We start from the raw sequence: 16,012 nt of genomic DNA on the forward strand, positions 1-16,012 counted from the left end.
AGGTGTTTCTGGGCTAAGTGACACACACAGTCCTAGACTTAAATATATTGTGACCAACATCTTGAAAGGCAGTGGTATATTTCTCCTGTTGGTCTGCTTACAAACACTCTCTTAATATCACTACTCTAAAATTAGAATTTTACAGTGAAAATGTCTTTTCCTCTTTTGAGATGTGAGATTTTGAGAATCTAACTACCTTTTACCTAAATACATTTGATGCCATTCATTCCTGAATCATAATGATAGATAAAGAAATATATAGGTCAAACTTCACATTACCAACCACCTTCACTGAACAAATTAGTTGTGCTGTAAAGAGGAGTCCAACTAAGAGGTGGACAAACATTTTTCCCATTACTTGTAAGTGGCGAAACCAGCATCCAAGGTCCTCTGCCAATTTATTCAGGTAATGTAGTTATTTTTTTATTAATTAGAAATACATAAAAATACAAACAAAAGTGTTTTTTTTCCCTTTCAGGCTTGCCAGGGACACGGAGGACTGTGGTTGGCAGTTCCATTTCCCCTGTGAGATTATTCTGTTATCATGTTGTCTTGTGTCTGTGGTTAAAGTGGTTGAATTGTGTTGACTGCTGTGGGTCATATAGTGTCCTTTAGGCTAGATTGTGTGCTGTGTATGTAGCTTAGTTTCCATTATATTTTTGGGTTAAAGGAATGTGACCATTTTTGGATTTGTTAGACAGGTGTGCATTACCCTGTACCCTTGATCTGCTGTGAATGTGTTGCACTGTTTCTTGGCATTTCATGCTGCTGAATCATGGAGAGAGTGTTGTGTGCAAGGGACCCTGTGCCGATGGTGGAGGAGGCAGACCACATTCCATACCCCCACCTTTGCGGAGAGCAGAAAGACAGGGAGCCGAGGTCATAACATAGGCGCCATAACAGAGAAAGAATGTGAATGTTTAGGCTATATAGAGGCTATAAGAAGCTGAGTAACCCGTCACCATTTTGAGATTTGCTGTGACCCTCTGCATGCATGTCTCCCCATCCGGATGGTTTATGCTCATTGTATGGAAATAAATGATTGTTGATTGAGCATTTATACACCGAGTATTGTCCTTCCTTCAGCCCAAAGATTAAAAGAATTGGGAGATTTTAACACCCCCCACAACTCCTGACAACAAGTCTAAGTGTCTTCCCAGAAGCAAACTCTGCCACACACTAAAGACCTTTCTCATACAAATACACAAACACCAGGGACTCACTATGTGCAGTAACCTCGAATGTCTACATCTACATATATCTGCATGGGCTCTTATCTTATTCATATCACTGGTAGCTTTTTGTTCATTATTTCTAAATTTTGAATTCCATTATACACATTTTTTTTGTGATTTAGTTGTCAGTTGTTTAGGTTGTTGTAGTGCTGTGTCACTGTGGACTTATTTAATTTTTCCTTCTCATGTTACATCATGGGGCAGCACGGCGGCACGGTAGTTAGCACTGTTGCTGCACAGCAGGAAGGTCCTGAGTTCAATTCCACCATCAGGCAGGGGTCTTTCTGTGTGGAGTTTGCATGTTCTTCGTGTTTGCGTGGGTTCCCTCCGGGTACTCCGGCTTCCTCCCACATGCAGTTTGTGGGGATAGGTTAATTGATTAATCCAAATTGCCCATAGGTGTGAATGTGAGTGCGACTGGTTGTCTGTGTCTCTATGTGTTAGCCCTGCGACAGACTGGTGACCTGTCCAGGGTGTACCCCACCTCTCGCCCTATGACAGCTGGGATAGGCTCCAGCGCCCCCCGCGACCCTGAAAAGGATAAGCGGAAGCGAATGGATGGATGGATGTTACATCATGTCTTAGAAAAAAATTTAACCTCTTGAATCTTGATTAATTGATCACCAGTCACACAATGCATCTAATATCAGTTATATTGAACTAGTGCATACGGAGAAAACATAAAGTTTCCAGTTTATCAAGCAAGCCTTACCACAATCTCTCCTCTCCTCTCTTTTATACACTTCTCTTGATCTCTTGAGTGTCACACATTCACATTTTTTTCACTCCTCCAAAAATACTGAATACTGGTTATGTCTGTTGAGCCACCTCTGGCGCCCTCTTGTGATGTCCCCTTGTATTTCTTGTCAGATTGTTTCTACAGACTGTGATCATTTCTGACAAGAGCAACACCAGCATCACTCATGCCAGTGGATTGAAAAGTGACCAAGTGATCATGGGCCACTGCAATTAACTGCCTGGGATTTTCATGTAAACTTTGAACAACACAAAATCATTGAACTTCACCTTGTTGTTGAAGGCATTTCACATTATGTCAAACATAAACTCGTTCTTTACAGTCATATTAAAACAGGAAGAATACCCACTTTAAATTCTAAGGTTTTAAAAAGGGCTTAAAATTAGGTAAATTAAACCTTTGCATAAACTACAAAGCGTGACATATTACACCAAGCCATTATTTAATTCTCAAAAATTCAGCCACAATGCAGAATCAGGGTTTTGAAACAGCTAATGCTTCCTTCCAAAAGAAGTCTTTAGGGTGTATTTCTCTGCAAGGTGCTGAGAATTAAATGTACTTGAACCCACTGCTGTACATTCTGTTAAGCTATGACTGCTCAGTCACAGTCTAATTTGGATCAGAGTTGACATTTTTTTAGTTGGACAGAATACTACTCATCCAACATTTTATTTGATTTAAAATCCATAAAACATTACAGACTATCGATTCTGATGAAGCAAATGAAGTTAATATTTCATGGAAAATTTTTTAGTAATAATGGATTGCATTTATATAGCGCTTTTCGGGACCCCGAAAAGCGCTTTACAATTCCACTATTCATTGACTCTCACATTCATACACTGGTGAAGGCAAGCTGCAGTTGTAGCCACAGCTGCCCTGGGGCAGGCTGACAGAGGCGAGGCTGCCATATTGCGCCATCGGCCCCTCTGGCCAACACCAGTAGGCGGTAGGTGAAGTGTCTTTCCCAAGGACACAACGACCGAGACTGTCCGAGCCGGGGCTCCAACCGGCAACCTTCCAATTACAGGACGAACAACCAAAGGGCGACCGTGGCTCAGGGGGTTGGGAATCGCATCTGTAACCGGAAGGTTGCCGGTTCGATCCCTGGGCTCTCTGGCCTGGTCGTTGTGTCCTTGGGCAAGACACTTTACCCTACTTGCCTACTGGTGTTGGCCAGAGGGGCCGATGGCGCGATATGGCAGCCTCGCTTCTGTCAGTCTGCCCCAGGGCACCTGTGGCTACAACTGTAGCCCCAGGCAGTAATCACATATTTTTGAATCCACAGGTCCTGTTTGTAATTTAAACTAACTTGTCACCTTAGCTTGGAAAATCTCATTAAGAATGTGTGACAAAGGTTAAAGAGAAGAAGTTTTTGTCTTAATTTCTATTCTTCATCTATTAAAAAAAAAAAAAGAATACAAAAGACAACAAACTATATCCCTTTATTTTATGTGTACCTGTAGTGATGACGAGCAAATGTCAGATTGATTTTTAAAGATAATCAAATTAAAGGTTTTAGACACTAAAGAAAACATTAGCAGCTGAGAACGATATGCAAACCAATATAAAAAAGGCTGAACCTTGATCACTTTGATTACTCATATCATTTATTATGCCTGTATAACTGAGTGATGAGCAGAGGAAGAAAAGAAGCGGCTGAACTATGCAAAGTTCGTAAACTGAACTTTAACTTCTGAATAAACCAGTGCAACCTGTCAAACATGTTTCAGTGTAAAGACTGTTATTGCTGTTACTGTCATCCACACATTTTTGTCCTCAATTTCCAGAATTACATGTTCAGTGAACTTCAGGTTGAAACCAACCTGTCCTGCCCTATTCTGTCTGTTCGTTTTTTGAAAATAAATGATAATAAAAACACTATGGCATGTAGACATGGTCATATGTAGCGAATAACTGGAAACTGCACAGTGTTTAAGTTGGACTCTAACACATTAACTGACCAGACGAACTGTATATGAGTTATTAAGGGATTGAGGACATAATAAACATGCACAGTCAAACCCATTTTCCCACCAAAGAAGGTGAACTTCTTAAGTTGCTGAGCTTCATGAACAAGGTTTGGGGAATGTAACAAAGCCTTTCAACTAGGTTTCAATAAATGCAATCACATACTGATTGTTTTGTTTAAACAAACATTTAACAATCTAACAAACATTTTTTTTTTCAAATTAGTACATAATGGTTTAATACAAATGATGCCATGTTCTGAACAAGTGGACTGCATCTCTAGAAAAGTGGAGGTCAGGTGGAAGGTCTTCTTTGGTATTAAGTCATTTATGCAGAACTCTGAGGTGCATTTAGAGTTAATGTTGAATGGTATGTGGGCAGATATTAGATTAGCTCCCAAACAAAGGCTAACAGTTGAGGTAAGAATATTACAACCAGAAGAAGCCAAGCACAATAATTTGCAAAATGAAAGTTTTATTCAGCAGGTCTCAACTGAAATAAGTGGTTACACCATTAAGACCCAGATTTACTAAATCAAGAAAAATCGCGTGTGTACATGTGTCTGTCTGTAATCTTTATCTCATGCAGTGTGAAAGTGCATGCAGTTGAATTTGTGTCCACCACTAAAAACAGTCTTGCATTAGAGCACAGTAAATACAGTGAAATTTATGTGCACTCTCCATGGTGCTAAAATTATAACCGTTTAATTTTGTGTAATAAAACTTTATAAAGGAGAAACATTTCTTGCGCCTGACTGAGGTCTGAATATTCCTAGGCCACTCTTCTGTGGAACGAGCTTCCAGTTTGGACTCGGGACACAGACACTGTCTCTACTTTAAAGATTGGGCTTAAAACTTTCCTTTTTGCTAAATCATAAAGCTAAGGATGGATCAGGTGACCCTGAATCCTTCCTTAGTAATGCTGCAATAGGGGTAGGCTGCTGGGGGACTCCCATGATGCATTGCTTTTCAGTCACCTTTTTCACTCACTATGTGTTAATAGACCTCTCTGCATTGAATCATACTTGTTATAGTGACTTTTCCAAGAAGTCACTTGGATGAGCGACAAAATGTTTCTCCCTCCGAAAACAGACAGGATCAGCTATTGCATCAGCGCTTGAGGATATTCTGAGGGAGGGACAGGTGAAGGTAAGGAGTTTTTTAATAAACATTTTCAATGGTTAATGGCACGATATATCACACATTTCTCAACATCAAGCAAGATTAAATCAAGCATTGCTGAACATTTTAACAGAAGCTTTAACCTTCCTGTCGTGTTTGGGTCAAATCTGACTGATTTACAACTTAAAACAACTTAAAATCATGGTATGAGCCTTGTTTGTGCTGGAGTGATGGATTCTTTCAATAAATCCCAGAAAATCAGTTTGGTTTTATTTTCCACAACAAACAGCATGTAATTAATTTGCTTAAGTGTAATGATATGCTATTTATACATATTGGTGACTCTCAAAGTTGAGCCAATGGGAACTCAATTGGAATCCATGAAATACCAAATAAATGTTGAAAACCCACATGGATTTTAGAGAAATGTATCAGCAGTACATAATTTGATTTGACTGATACATTTTACCAATGATTTAATATTGTTAACATAGTAAATCCACCCACTCACACACCTGATAAGGAAGGACCAGCAAAAGGTGCATTATTCAGCAATATCATTTCATTGGTATTAATAAGTATTTAAACATTTCTAAATGAAACAAAACTGTCACTGACAACTCTACAGAAAAAGCCAGCAGATATTCAGTAAATCTGCTTTATTCTGGATTAAACACAAAAATCTGCAGAAAACTGGATAGAAATGCATCCCACAAGGGCTGAGGTTCTCTTTCTGAATAAAGCTGATTGATCAACGGATTAATAGTTCTAATGGTAACATCACAAGATGGTTATTAAGTCATACCCACCACTACAGTAAAAACGCAAATGTAAATGTTTATATCTCAATGTGAATTGCAGTTTTGGGAAAAGAGAGACTGGTTGACAACAAAAAAAAAGATACTGTCTTATAACTCAGTTAATTTAGATAAAACTAAAAAACTAATACCCATAACCACGATCCTATAGTAAGCTGTAGTGTACTGTAAAAACATACCGTTTGATTATCAGAAGTTACATATGCTTAAATGGTATTTTAAGTAATTGTTTGTCAAATAAGGACAAAATGAGGATGCGTTTACTCCCACCTCATTAGACCAGAGGGCAGATTCCTCGAGTGGCAATCCCACACTGGTTGTACTTGTTCCTGCTCATCTTAATGTATCCCATCTCTCCCCATCCAAGTCCCCAGCTACAGAAAGAAACAAATTAACAACATTTAGCAGCTACAGTGGGGCAAAAAAGTATTTAGTCAGCCACCGATTGTGCAAGTTCCCCCACTTAAAATGATGACAGAGGTCAGTAATTTGCACCAGAGGTACACTTCAACTGTGAGAGACAGAATGTGAAAAAAAAATCCATGAATTCACATGGTAGGATTTGTAAAGAATTTATTCGTAAATTAGGGTGGAAAATAAGTATTTGGTCATCTCAAACAAGGAAAATCTCTGGCTCTCACAGACCTGTAACATCTTCTGTAAGAAGCTTTTCTGTCCCCCACTCGTTACCTGTATGAATGGCACCTGTTTGAACCCATCATCTGTATAAATGACACCTGTCCACAGCCTCAAACAGTCAGACTCCAAACTCCGCCATGGCCAAGACCAAAGAGCTTTCGAAGGACACCAGGAAAAGTATTGTAGACCTGCACCAGACTGGGAAGAGTGAATCTACAATAGGCAAGCAGCTTGGTGTGAAAAAAATCAACTGTGGGAGCAATCATCAGAAAATGGAAGACATACAAGACCACTGATAATCTCCCACGATCTGGGGCTCCACGCAAGATCTCATCCCGTGGGGTCAAAATGATCATGAGAACGGTGAGCAAAGATCCCAGAACCACACGGGGGGACCTGGTGAATGACCTGCAGAGAGCTGGGACCAAAGTAACAAAGGTCACCATCAGTAACACACTACAACGGCAGGGAATCAAATCCCGCAGTGCCAGACGTGTTCCGCTGCTGAAGCCAGTGCATGTCCAGGCCCGTCTGAAGTTTGCCAGAGAGCACATGGATGATACAGCAGAGGATTGGGAGAATGTCATGTGGTCAGATGAAACCAAAGTAGAACTTTTTGGTATAAACTCAACTCGTCGTGTTTGGAGGACGAAGAATACTGAGTTGCATCCCAAGAACACCATACCTACTGTGAAGCATGGGGGTGGAAACATCATGCTATGGGGCTGTTTTTCTGCCAAGGGGACAGGACGACTGATCCGTGTTAAGGACAGAATGAATGGGGCCATGTATCGTGAGATTTTGAGCCAAAACCTCCTTCCATCAGTGAGAACTTTGAAGATGAAACGAGGCTGGGTCTTCCAACATGACAATGATCCAAAACACACCGCCCGGGCAACAAAGGAGTGGCTCCGTAAGAAGCATTTGAAAGTCCTGGAGTGGCCTAGCCAGTCTCCAGACCTCGACCCCATAGAAAATCTGTGGCGGGAGTTGAAAGTCCGTGTTGCTCGGCGACAGCCCCAAAACATCACTGCTCTCGAGAAGATCTGCATGGAGGAATGGGCCAAAATACCAGCTACTGTGTGTGCAAACCTGGTAAAGACCTATAGTAAACGTTTGACCTCTGTTATTGCCAACAAAGGTTATGTTACAAAGTATTGAGTTGTATTTTTGTTATTGACCAAATACTTATTTTCCACCCTGATTTACGAATAAATTCTTTACAAATCCTAACATGTGGATTCATGGATTTTTTTTTCACATTCTGTCTCTCACAGTTGAAGTGTACCTCTGGTGCAAATTACTGACCTCTGTCATCATTTTAGGTGGGGGAACTTGCACAATCGGTGGCTTACTAAATACTTTTTTGCCCCACTGTAAAGCTCACACTTCATGTTCATGTATACGTATCTGTGTATCACCTCTCAGTGAATATTGTAAAGAATGAAATGAACGAATTAAAATATGAGCATCACATGTGGGTATTTACCTGTTCTTGACCAGCCAGTAGTCGTGTCCAGTCAAAGTACCATAACCTACAAGCAGCACAGCATGGCCCAAACGTGTGCTGCTGCAGGCCGGCTCATCATACAATCCTGTAAATACATGTCAATCAGACTTACAGGTATAAAGAATAAATTAAGCACCTTCAATTTCTTTTTCTATTTGAAGATATTTTTCTTGGTACTTTCCCCAAAGTGTGTCAATGTCTGCACCTGAATGGTAGAGTTGAAACGATCGATGAGAAGCATCAATGGACACAGATATCGGTCCAAAGGTAGCCACAGCAGACTTCAGTGCAGCTTCATCAGAGTTACTCACATGAACATAGCTAGTGCATTTGGCACCAATAGCATTGGGGTTGTAACGGCATAGTCCATCCTAATTGAGAGAAAATATGTTATAATTTACTATAATTTACTATACTAGATTGAATTGTATTTGAAAGAAGTACAGTAAGTAGTAAGTAGTACTACTTTACAAGTCTTGGAACTACTATATATTTTAGCCAGAAACCATCATGACTACCACCGTCTGAATGAGCACATGGCGGTTTCAACTTTGATATTTAGCAAGATGATCATAGTCAGGTAATGAACACCTGAAAATGTACGTTCAAAGATTTTGTTTTAGGAGATCTGGTGTGACAGCAGGTTTTTGAGACATTGCTGTCTAATTACCCTAGCCTCATAAGGGTAGGACGCCTCAGTGTCAATTCCTCCATTGTATATAATGTAGTGAAAAGCCTGGTATGACAAGCCTCCTTGGCAGCCGTGGTTCCCAAAGCTGCGAGAGCAGTCCACCAACTGCTGTTCACTCAGAGACACCAATTTTCCTGTCTTCCTGAAGTGCTGACCCTCCAGTGCACCAGTCTGCAATAAACATGAGTTCATCTTAATCCAGAATATATAGCTGATTATACAATATAATTAAGTTGAGCAACGTTTGCCAAATTACAACAAGTAGAGAACACTAAGTTATATGTACTGACTGCACTGAAGGCCCAGCAGGAGCCACACTTCTTCTGATCCTTGACATCAGTGACATATCCCTTTTCTCTCCAGTCAACAGTGTCGGGCAGATCAATATCTTCAGGTAGCCGGAGAAACGCAGAACCATTGTGAGGCAAGGAAACATTGAGGGAACCAAGGCAGCCCTGGGAAATCAGGTGCTTGTATTCCTCATTTTCCTAATAATAATAATAATAATAATACATTTTATTTGAAAGCGCCTTTCAGAACACTCATGGACACTGTACATGGTAGAATAATAAAAGCAACATAATAACATAACATAATGAAGAAGGACATTTTTTTTTCTTTTCAAATATCATTTTTGCAATCAAAATTTAAATGTTTTTAAAAAGGATTAAACATAACTGGCACATGTTTTTCCGTACATACCATGTCAGCAAAGTAGGTCATACCGAGGCGGTATGACTTGAAACCCTGGTCTGCTAATATGTTGTGAATTAGCACAAATTCACGGTTGTTGAGCCAGATCTGCTTCCGATGAGCCTCCTCTGATGGAGAGTCATAGGACTTTTCTGCCAGTTGGAAAATGAAAAAATCATAAAGAGAACAAAGGAATTATGAATAAAGAATAAAAATTGAATTTCTGGTAAGAGATACCCTTTTATTCCTTTTAAACTTTTCTATAAGCAAACGTAAGGGTTAGTTCACATTTTTTCTCAGAATTTGAGGTTTACTAAGCATATTTTAAAGACCACAAAACATGAACAACAGCATTTCACCCAAGGCTAAACTAAAAGAGGAGAAAAGGGTCTACTGTCTCACCAAACTTGAGCTTCCATGCATGAAACTCCAGATCTCCAAGAGAGATGCTGGCACAGCTGGTCACAGCCAAAAAAGCAGTAACAACTAGAAGCAACTTCATCTTGATTGAAGACAAGCAGAAAAATACAGATCCTTTTGTCTTGCAGAAAACCACACAAAATGTTGCAAAGATTGAGGTTAAGCCAGTTCGGGCTTGGGTACTGTAGTTCTGTATCAGAGAAACAGAGTTCCTATATGGCTAACTATAATAGTTGTATTCCAGTTTGGTGACTCACAACAGTTCAAAAACATAGTGAAAGAATTTCAGGTGCAGTAAAAGGTGGAGCTATACATTTGGAGAAGGATCACATGATGTTTGCATGATGTCACTCTTTTAACAAAAGTTTTCTTCCTTTCAGCTGATTAGGTATTAGTTATGTCATGACAATCACAAATTTAACAATCCAATCAGAGAACAGGTGGGTTTGGCTGTTGGTGGGGTGCTTTACTGAGCTTCAGGTCCTGGAGGAATAAATGCCCTTCCACCCCATCGACATGTAGCACTGAGAATGGACATGAATACTGAGTGGTCAAGATCAGGTAAAACCCCTTTCAAATTTTAAGGTTTTACAGTGTTCTTAAAATGAGGTAACCACAACCTCATATGAGCTACAAAACATAACATGTTACACCATGTCATTATTTCTTTAACAAAAAATGTGCAAAATGCTGAAGCACATTGTGTGCAAAGGCTAAAGTATATGCTTACTTACCACCCTTACATGCCTCCCTACAGAGGAGGCTCTGGCCTTTTACAAGTGTACAGTGGAGAGCATCAAGAGCCTGAAAAATAATTTTAAAGTAAACACATTGATTGCTCATTTACGCCTTACATGCCTCTGCTTAGACTTTCAGACTGCCCTCTGGTGGACAAACATTAGCACAAATGGAGGGTTGTTTCAGTTGTCTTTACTTTAAAAATAAATAAACCTTTGATTTTATATATTTCAGTAGCATTTTACTCTCGCATAACAACAACAACAACAACAACAACAACAACAACAATAATAATAATAATAATAATAATAATAATAATAATAATAATAATAATAATAATAATAATAATAATAATAATAAAGGGCAGCACGGTGGCACGGTGGTTAGCACTGTTGCCGCACAGCAAGAAGGTCCTGAGTTCAATTCCAACATCAGGCCGGGGTCTTTCTGTGTGGAGTTTGCATGTTCTCCCCGTGTTTGCGTGGGTTCCCTCTGGGTACTCCGGCTTCCTCCCACCGTCCAAAGACATGCAGCTTGAGGGGATAGGTTAATTGGAAAATCCAAATTGCCATTGTGTGAATGTGCGAGTGAATGTGAGTGCGAATGGTTGTCTGTCCCTGTGTGTTGGCCCTGCGACAGACTGGCGACCTGTCCAGGGTGTACCCCGCCTCTCGCCCTATGACAGCTGGGATAGGCTCCAGCGCCCCCCGCGACCCTGAAAAGGATAAGCGGAAGCGAATGGATGGATGGATGAATAATAATCAATCGTTTTTCTCAGTGGAGGCTCAGCTACCCAGCATTTTTGAATTTGTTTATTCATTTGGTTTACCTATATATTCTGTGTTTGATTCCTGGTTTGTTTATTGTGTATATTTCTTTTATGTATTCTTAGTGTATTAAGGTTTGTTCTGTTTTTCTACTAGCTATAGAGTTTACTGTAATTCCTTCCTCACGCCTCCATCCTGTCTTCTCAAGCCTTCCATATAATGGTCATTTATGTGTCTCTATTTTTCCTTTACAGTTTTCTCAATTGTTAAATGTGCACTATTTTAGTTTTAGCTGAAATAGCTCCACACATGGCTCTGCTTATAATCACCCATTATTGTCAACTAAGTGAGCTGTGATGCATTTATACAGGATATTTTGCGTATCACTATGACAGGTGGGAAAAGAAGTAGTTCCTACCAATCATTTACAGAATCCCAGTAATAAAGTTACTTTTCCACTGTTTTTCAGTTCATGAAAAATTACAAATTTATCACAAATGACTAAAATATCAATATTTTAATATGAGAATTGATTCTAGAACATAAATATCTTGTGTCAGAGGCATCAATATTTCACACCACTACTGAATGGCCCAGTCCATCAAACCGTCATTGCCACCACTGTTTCCATGGTTGCTAACGAATCAACCAACTGCTTCTTACTTAAAGCCACCAGCTCTCTAATCTTCCTGAAGTTCTGAACCTCCAATGTGTAAGTCTGCAATAAGGATGAGTCATTTTAAGCCAGACAGGAGTTGAGCAAAGTTTCTTATGTTACAATATGAACAAGTAGTATCAAAGTATCCACTCTGCTCCATTTTCTTTGAGCTTTTAGGGAAGATGAGGCACATGGGAACATAGCTAGGATGAATTAGACCTAACGAGACTGGGAAGCAAAATCAAATACACTGCACACGGGATGAAAGACTGTCAAAATAAAACAGGAAGTACACGACACAGAAATGGGGAAAAGCAAAAGATAAAACACGAGGAGAGGAAAAAGGGAAAAGGGGAAGGAAGATGAAGCACAGCGACATGACTAAGACACACAGAGCACTAGGGACAAAACAGTCTCTCACAAGTGACACAGAGGTGAGACAAAGACACAAGAGAAACCTCACAGACACACAAGAAAACTTAAAAACATAGAAAGAACTAAACTCGGTGCTAAACTTTAAAAACTTGAACTTAAACCGTCATAATACGAAGAGTCACAAAATACAAAAATAACTGGGGAACACAAAAGTCTGCAGCTGCATTCCACAGGTGCTAAACATTTATGTCTAGATGATGGATTGATGAACAGAACACAGTTTGACAATTTATGTATTTATTTTAACTTGTATTTGTCTTATTTATGAATTTATTCCATTAAACACTGATGCAGGAAAAGAGAGGTTCTTGACCCGACAAATAAAATTATGTTTAGTTACATAACACGGTTAAAAACTTTAAACTAAATTTTGGTCAAATCAGAGGGAACAACTGAGGATAGGTTTCTTCCGACCTCTTCAGACCAGAGGGTACGTTGCATCAGAAGAAATCCCACACTGGTTGGATTTGTTCCTGCTCATCTTAATGTATCCCTTGTCTCCCCATCTGAGACCCCAGCTGCAGAAAGAAACAAATTGCACAGTTTAACAACATTTAGCTGCTAAAACATTAAAATATGAGCGTCACATGGGAGTAAATACCTGTTCTTGATCAACCAGTAGTCATGTCCATCTTCTGTACCATAACCCACAGCCAGCACATCGTGGTTCAACACTGTCTTGCTGCAGTCGGGCTCATCATACACTCCTGCAAATACATGTCAATCAGACTGAACAAAAGAACAAATGAAGCATTTCACATTTCTTTTCCAATTTAAAAATGTTTCTCTGCACTTTACAAATATTTTTTCAATGTCTGCACCTGATTGGTAGAATCTGAATGAGTTATGAGAAGCATCAATGCCAACAGATATTGGTCCAATAGTGGCCACAGCCTCCTTCAGGGCGTCTTCGTTACTGGGTTCCACTTCAACATAGCCAGTGCATTTGGCACCAATACCATCAGGCTTGTAATGGCATTGTTGACCCTAATACAGAGAACATATGCAATCATAAGTTTCTACTGCTGTCACATATTTATATTAGCAAACAGAGGCTTTCCAAAAGCTGTTAAAAATAGATTTTGAAAGAAGTTAATAAAGTAGCTCATGCTGTGAGTTTTACAGGGCTTGGAGCTACCATATGTTTTGGCAGTACTGTACAGCCTTTCATGCATGGCCATTATTAACACCACTGTCTGAATGAGCTGATTTGCATTTATAATTCTGATATTTACAATGTGATGATATTCAGGTGATAAAGACCTGACTGCATATATTCAAGGTTTGTGATTTAAATCACAGAAGAAACAGGTGCGTGTGTGTGTGTGTGTGTGTGTGTGTGTGTGTGTGTGTGTGTGTGTGTGTGTGTGTGTGTGTGTGTGTGTGTGTGTGTGTGTGTGTGTGTGTGTTTGATATATTGCTATTTATTTACCTTAGCCTCATAAGGGTAGGATGTCTCAGTGTCAATTCCTCCATTGGCTTGGATGTACTGAAAGGCCCGCTTCACTGATCCTCCTTTGCAGCCATTGTTGCCAAAGCTGTGAGAGCAGTCCATTAACTGCTGCTCACTCAGAGACACCAGCTTTCCTGTCTTCCTGAAGTGCTGACTCTCCAGTACACCAGTCTTCAGTAAGGACGAGTCGATTTCAAACCAGGCAACAGTTTTTGTTTCCCAAAGTTGCCCAAACAACACAAAATTTTATGTACTCACTGTACTGAAGGCCCAGCAGGAGCCACATATCTTCTGATCCTTGACTTCAGTGACATATCCCTTATCCCTCCAGTCAACAGTGTCGGGCAGATCAGTACCTTCAGGCAGGCGAAAGAAGCTAGAGCCACGCTGAGGCAGAGAAGCATTAAAGGAGCCAAGGTAGCTTTGGGAAATCAGCTGTTTGTACTCTTCATGTTCCTGATAAAGAGGGAAGACATTCATGGGGGTTTTATCAAACAAAGTTGTTGTTTGGTTTTTTGTATCCTCACATGCTAATTGCATCAAAAAAGACAGATAACAACTGAATTGGTGAAGGGTAAAATCTGAATGATCTCTTTTTTGTACACATACCATGTCAGCAAAGTGGGTCATCCCAAGGTGGTAGGATTTCAAACCCTGGTCTGCCAAGATGTTGTGCACTAGCACATGTTTGCGGTTGTTGAGCCAGATCTGCTTCCGGTGAGCCTCCTCTGACTCAGAGTCATATGACTTTTCTGCAAGTTGGAAAAGGAAATTATGAGAAACAGAACAATTTTTTGATTCGCTAACATATTTCCTTTGATTTGAATCTTATAAACTTTTACATAACTGGATGAGGCAAGTTTGAGGTTTGGACAGTGTCTTAAAGAACACAAAACATGATCAGAAGCTTCTGAAAAAACACAAAAACAAAAGAGGAGAGAAAGTGTCTGCTGTCTCACCAAACTTGAGTTTCCAGGCGCGAAACTCCAGATCTTCCAGAGAGATGCTGGCACAGCTGGCTACAGCCAGAACAGCAGAAACAACAAGCAGCAACTTCATCTTGACTGAACACAAAGAAACGGATCCTTTGTGACTTGTAGGAAACCACATCAGTTTTAAAATGCTTTCTGTCACTTTAAATGGATGTTGGATGTCACTTCCAAAGTACGACAGTAACATCTCTCTCTCCAAACCTTTTGCAAATTAATAATTCTTTGTTTTTCTTTGTTTTTTTTCATCATTATATTACTGAAAAGTGCATTTACACACTCGCCTATGTGTCTAATTACGTGCTGTAGCTACTTACCTGTCTCAGTGTCCGTGGTTGATATAGGTCTGCGTCAGAGAGAACGTCTTATATAGCAGACCACTAGTATGACTGCAGTATTCCAGTCAGGTCAGGACAGGAGTAAAGTAAAGAAAGCGAAAGAATGTTAAGTACTGAAATAGAAAAAGGTGGAGGTGTCAGGGTCCCTCAGTCCTCCTTGGCTTCTCCCCTATGATTGGGTCTTCTGTCTGTCTTTTCCCATTTTTTCCTCTGTCTGTGTTCGTTTGTGTGTCTCTGTGTTTGGAAACTAAATCCAGGATATCACTTACAAAACAAAACCCACCTCACTCACTCTGTTGGATAACCCCACCAAAGCTATCAGTTTCTATGATTTGAAGCCCCCATCACCCTGTTGGTCCATGGTCACCCTTGGTTACGACCCAACAATCCGCACATCAACTGAGAAACAAAATGAGTCTGGATGGAGGCTGTCTTTCCATAAGAACTGTTTAAAATCCACTCTCCCTTCAGATTCTACAGCCCCTGAACCAAACCCACCTGAAAACGCAGGTGGGTTTGGTTCAGGGTTCCAAACTGTTTATCATGATTTGGCTGAAGTTTTCAGAAAGGATCTCACTCTGTCTCTTCCTCCACATCTGTCTGTCACTTGATGAGAATTAGGCAGGGGGTTAGTGGAAGATGGCCTTCAATACCCATCACAGACACTTCAAACACCTGGTAATGCCCTTTGGACTAACTAACACACCTGCTGTTTTTCAGGCCCTAGTTAATGACGTTGTCTGGCATTTCATAAATTGTTTCATGTTTGTCTACCTGGA

At 40.1% G+C, this 16,012-nt stretch overlaps 2 protein-coding genes across 3 annotated transcripts; both read right to left on the bottom strand.

Moving 5' to 3' along the window:
* Positions 1-6,176: 6,176 nt before the first annotated feature.
* LOC146612362 (cathepsin L-like peptidase) lies at positions 6,177-9,937 on the bottom strand. Its single transcript, XM_085343624.1, has 7 exons — positions 9,838-9,937; positions 9,445-9,587; positions 9,033-9,230; positions 8,722-8,913; positions 8,257-8,422; positions 8,031-8,136; positions 6,177-6,276 (listed from the first exon to the last, which is right to left on the bottom strand). Exons 1-7 carry the CDS (start codon positions 9,935-9,937, stop codon positions 6,177-6,179), a joined length of 1,005 nt encoding a protein of 334 aa, XP_085199750.1.
* Positions 9,938-12,871: 2,934 nt separating this feature from the next.
* LOC146612363 (procathepsin L-like) lies at positions 12,872-14,965 on the bottom strand. Of its 2 annotated transcripts, none has more exons than XM_085343622.1 (7): positions 14,866-14,965; positions 14,516-14,658; positions 14,165-14,362; positions 13,886-14,077; positions 13,275-13,440; positions 13,055-13,160; positions 12,872-12,971 (listed from the first exon to the last, which is right to left on the bottom strand). In XM_085343622.1, the coding sequence occupies exons 1-7, from the start codon at positions 14,963-14,965 to the stop codon at positions 12,872-12,874; spliced, it is 1,005 nt and encodes a 334-aa protein (XP_085199748.1). The 2 variants fall into 2 exon arrangements, with proteins under 2 accessions (XP_085199748.1, XP_085199747.1); XM_085343621.1 differs by having other exon boundaries at positions 14,516-14,653; positions 14,858-14,965.
* Between the last annotated feature and the right edge of the window lie 1,047 nt (positions 14,966-16,012).

This window comes from Diplotaxodon limnothrissa, linkage group LG19, assembly GCF_057381915.1.
Source record: "Diplotaxodon limnothrissa isolate DT_005_m linkage group LG19, D_limnothrissa_male_GT1.1, whole genome shotgun sequence".
Classification (NCBI taxonomy): domain Eukaryota; kingdom Metazoa; phylum Chordata; class Actinopteri; order Cichliformes; family Cichlidae; genus Diplotaxodon; species Diplotaxodon limnothrissa.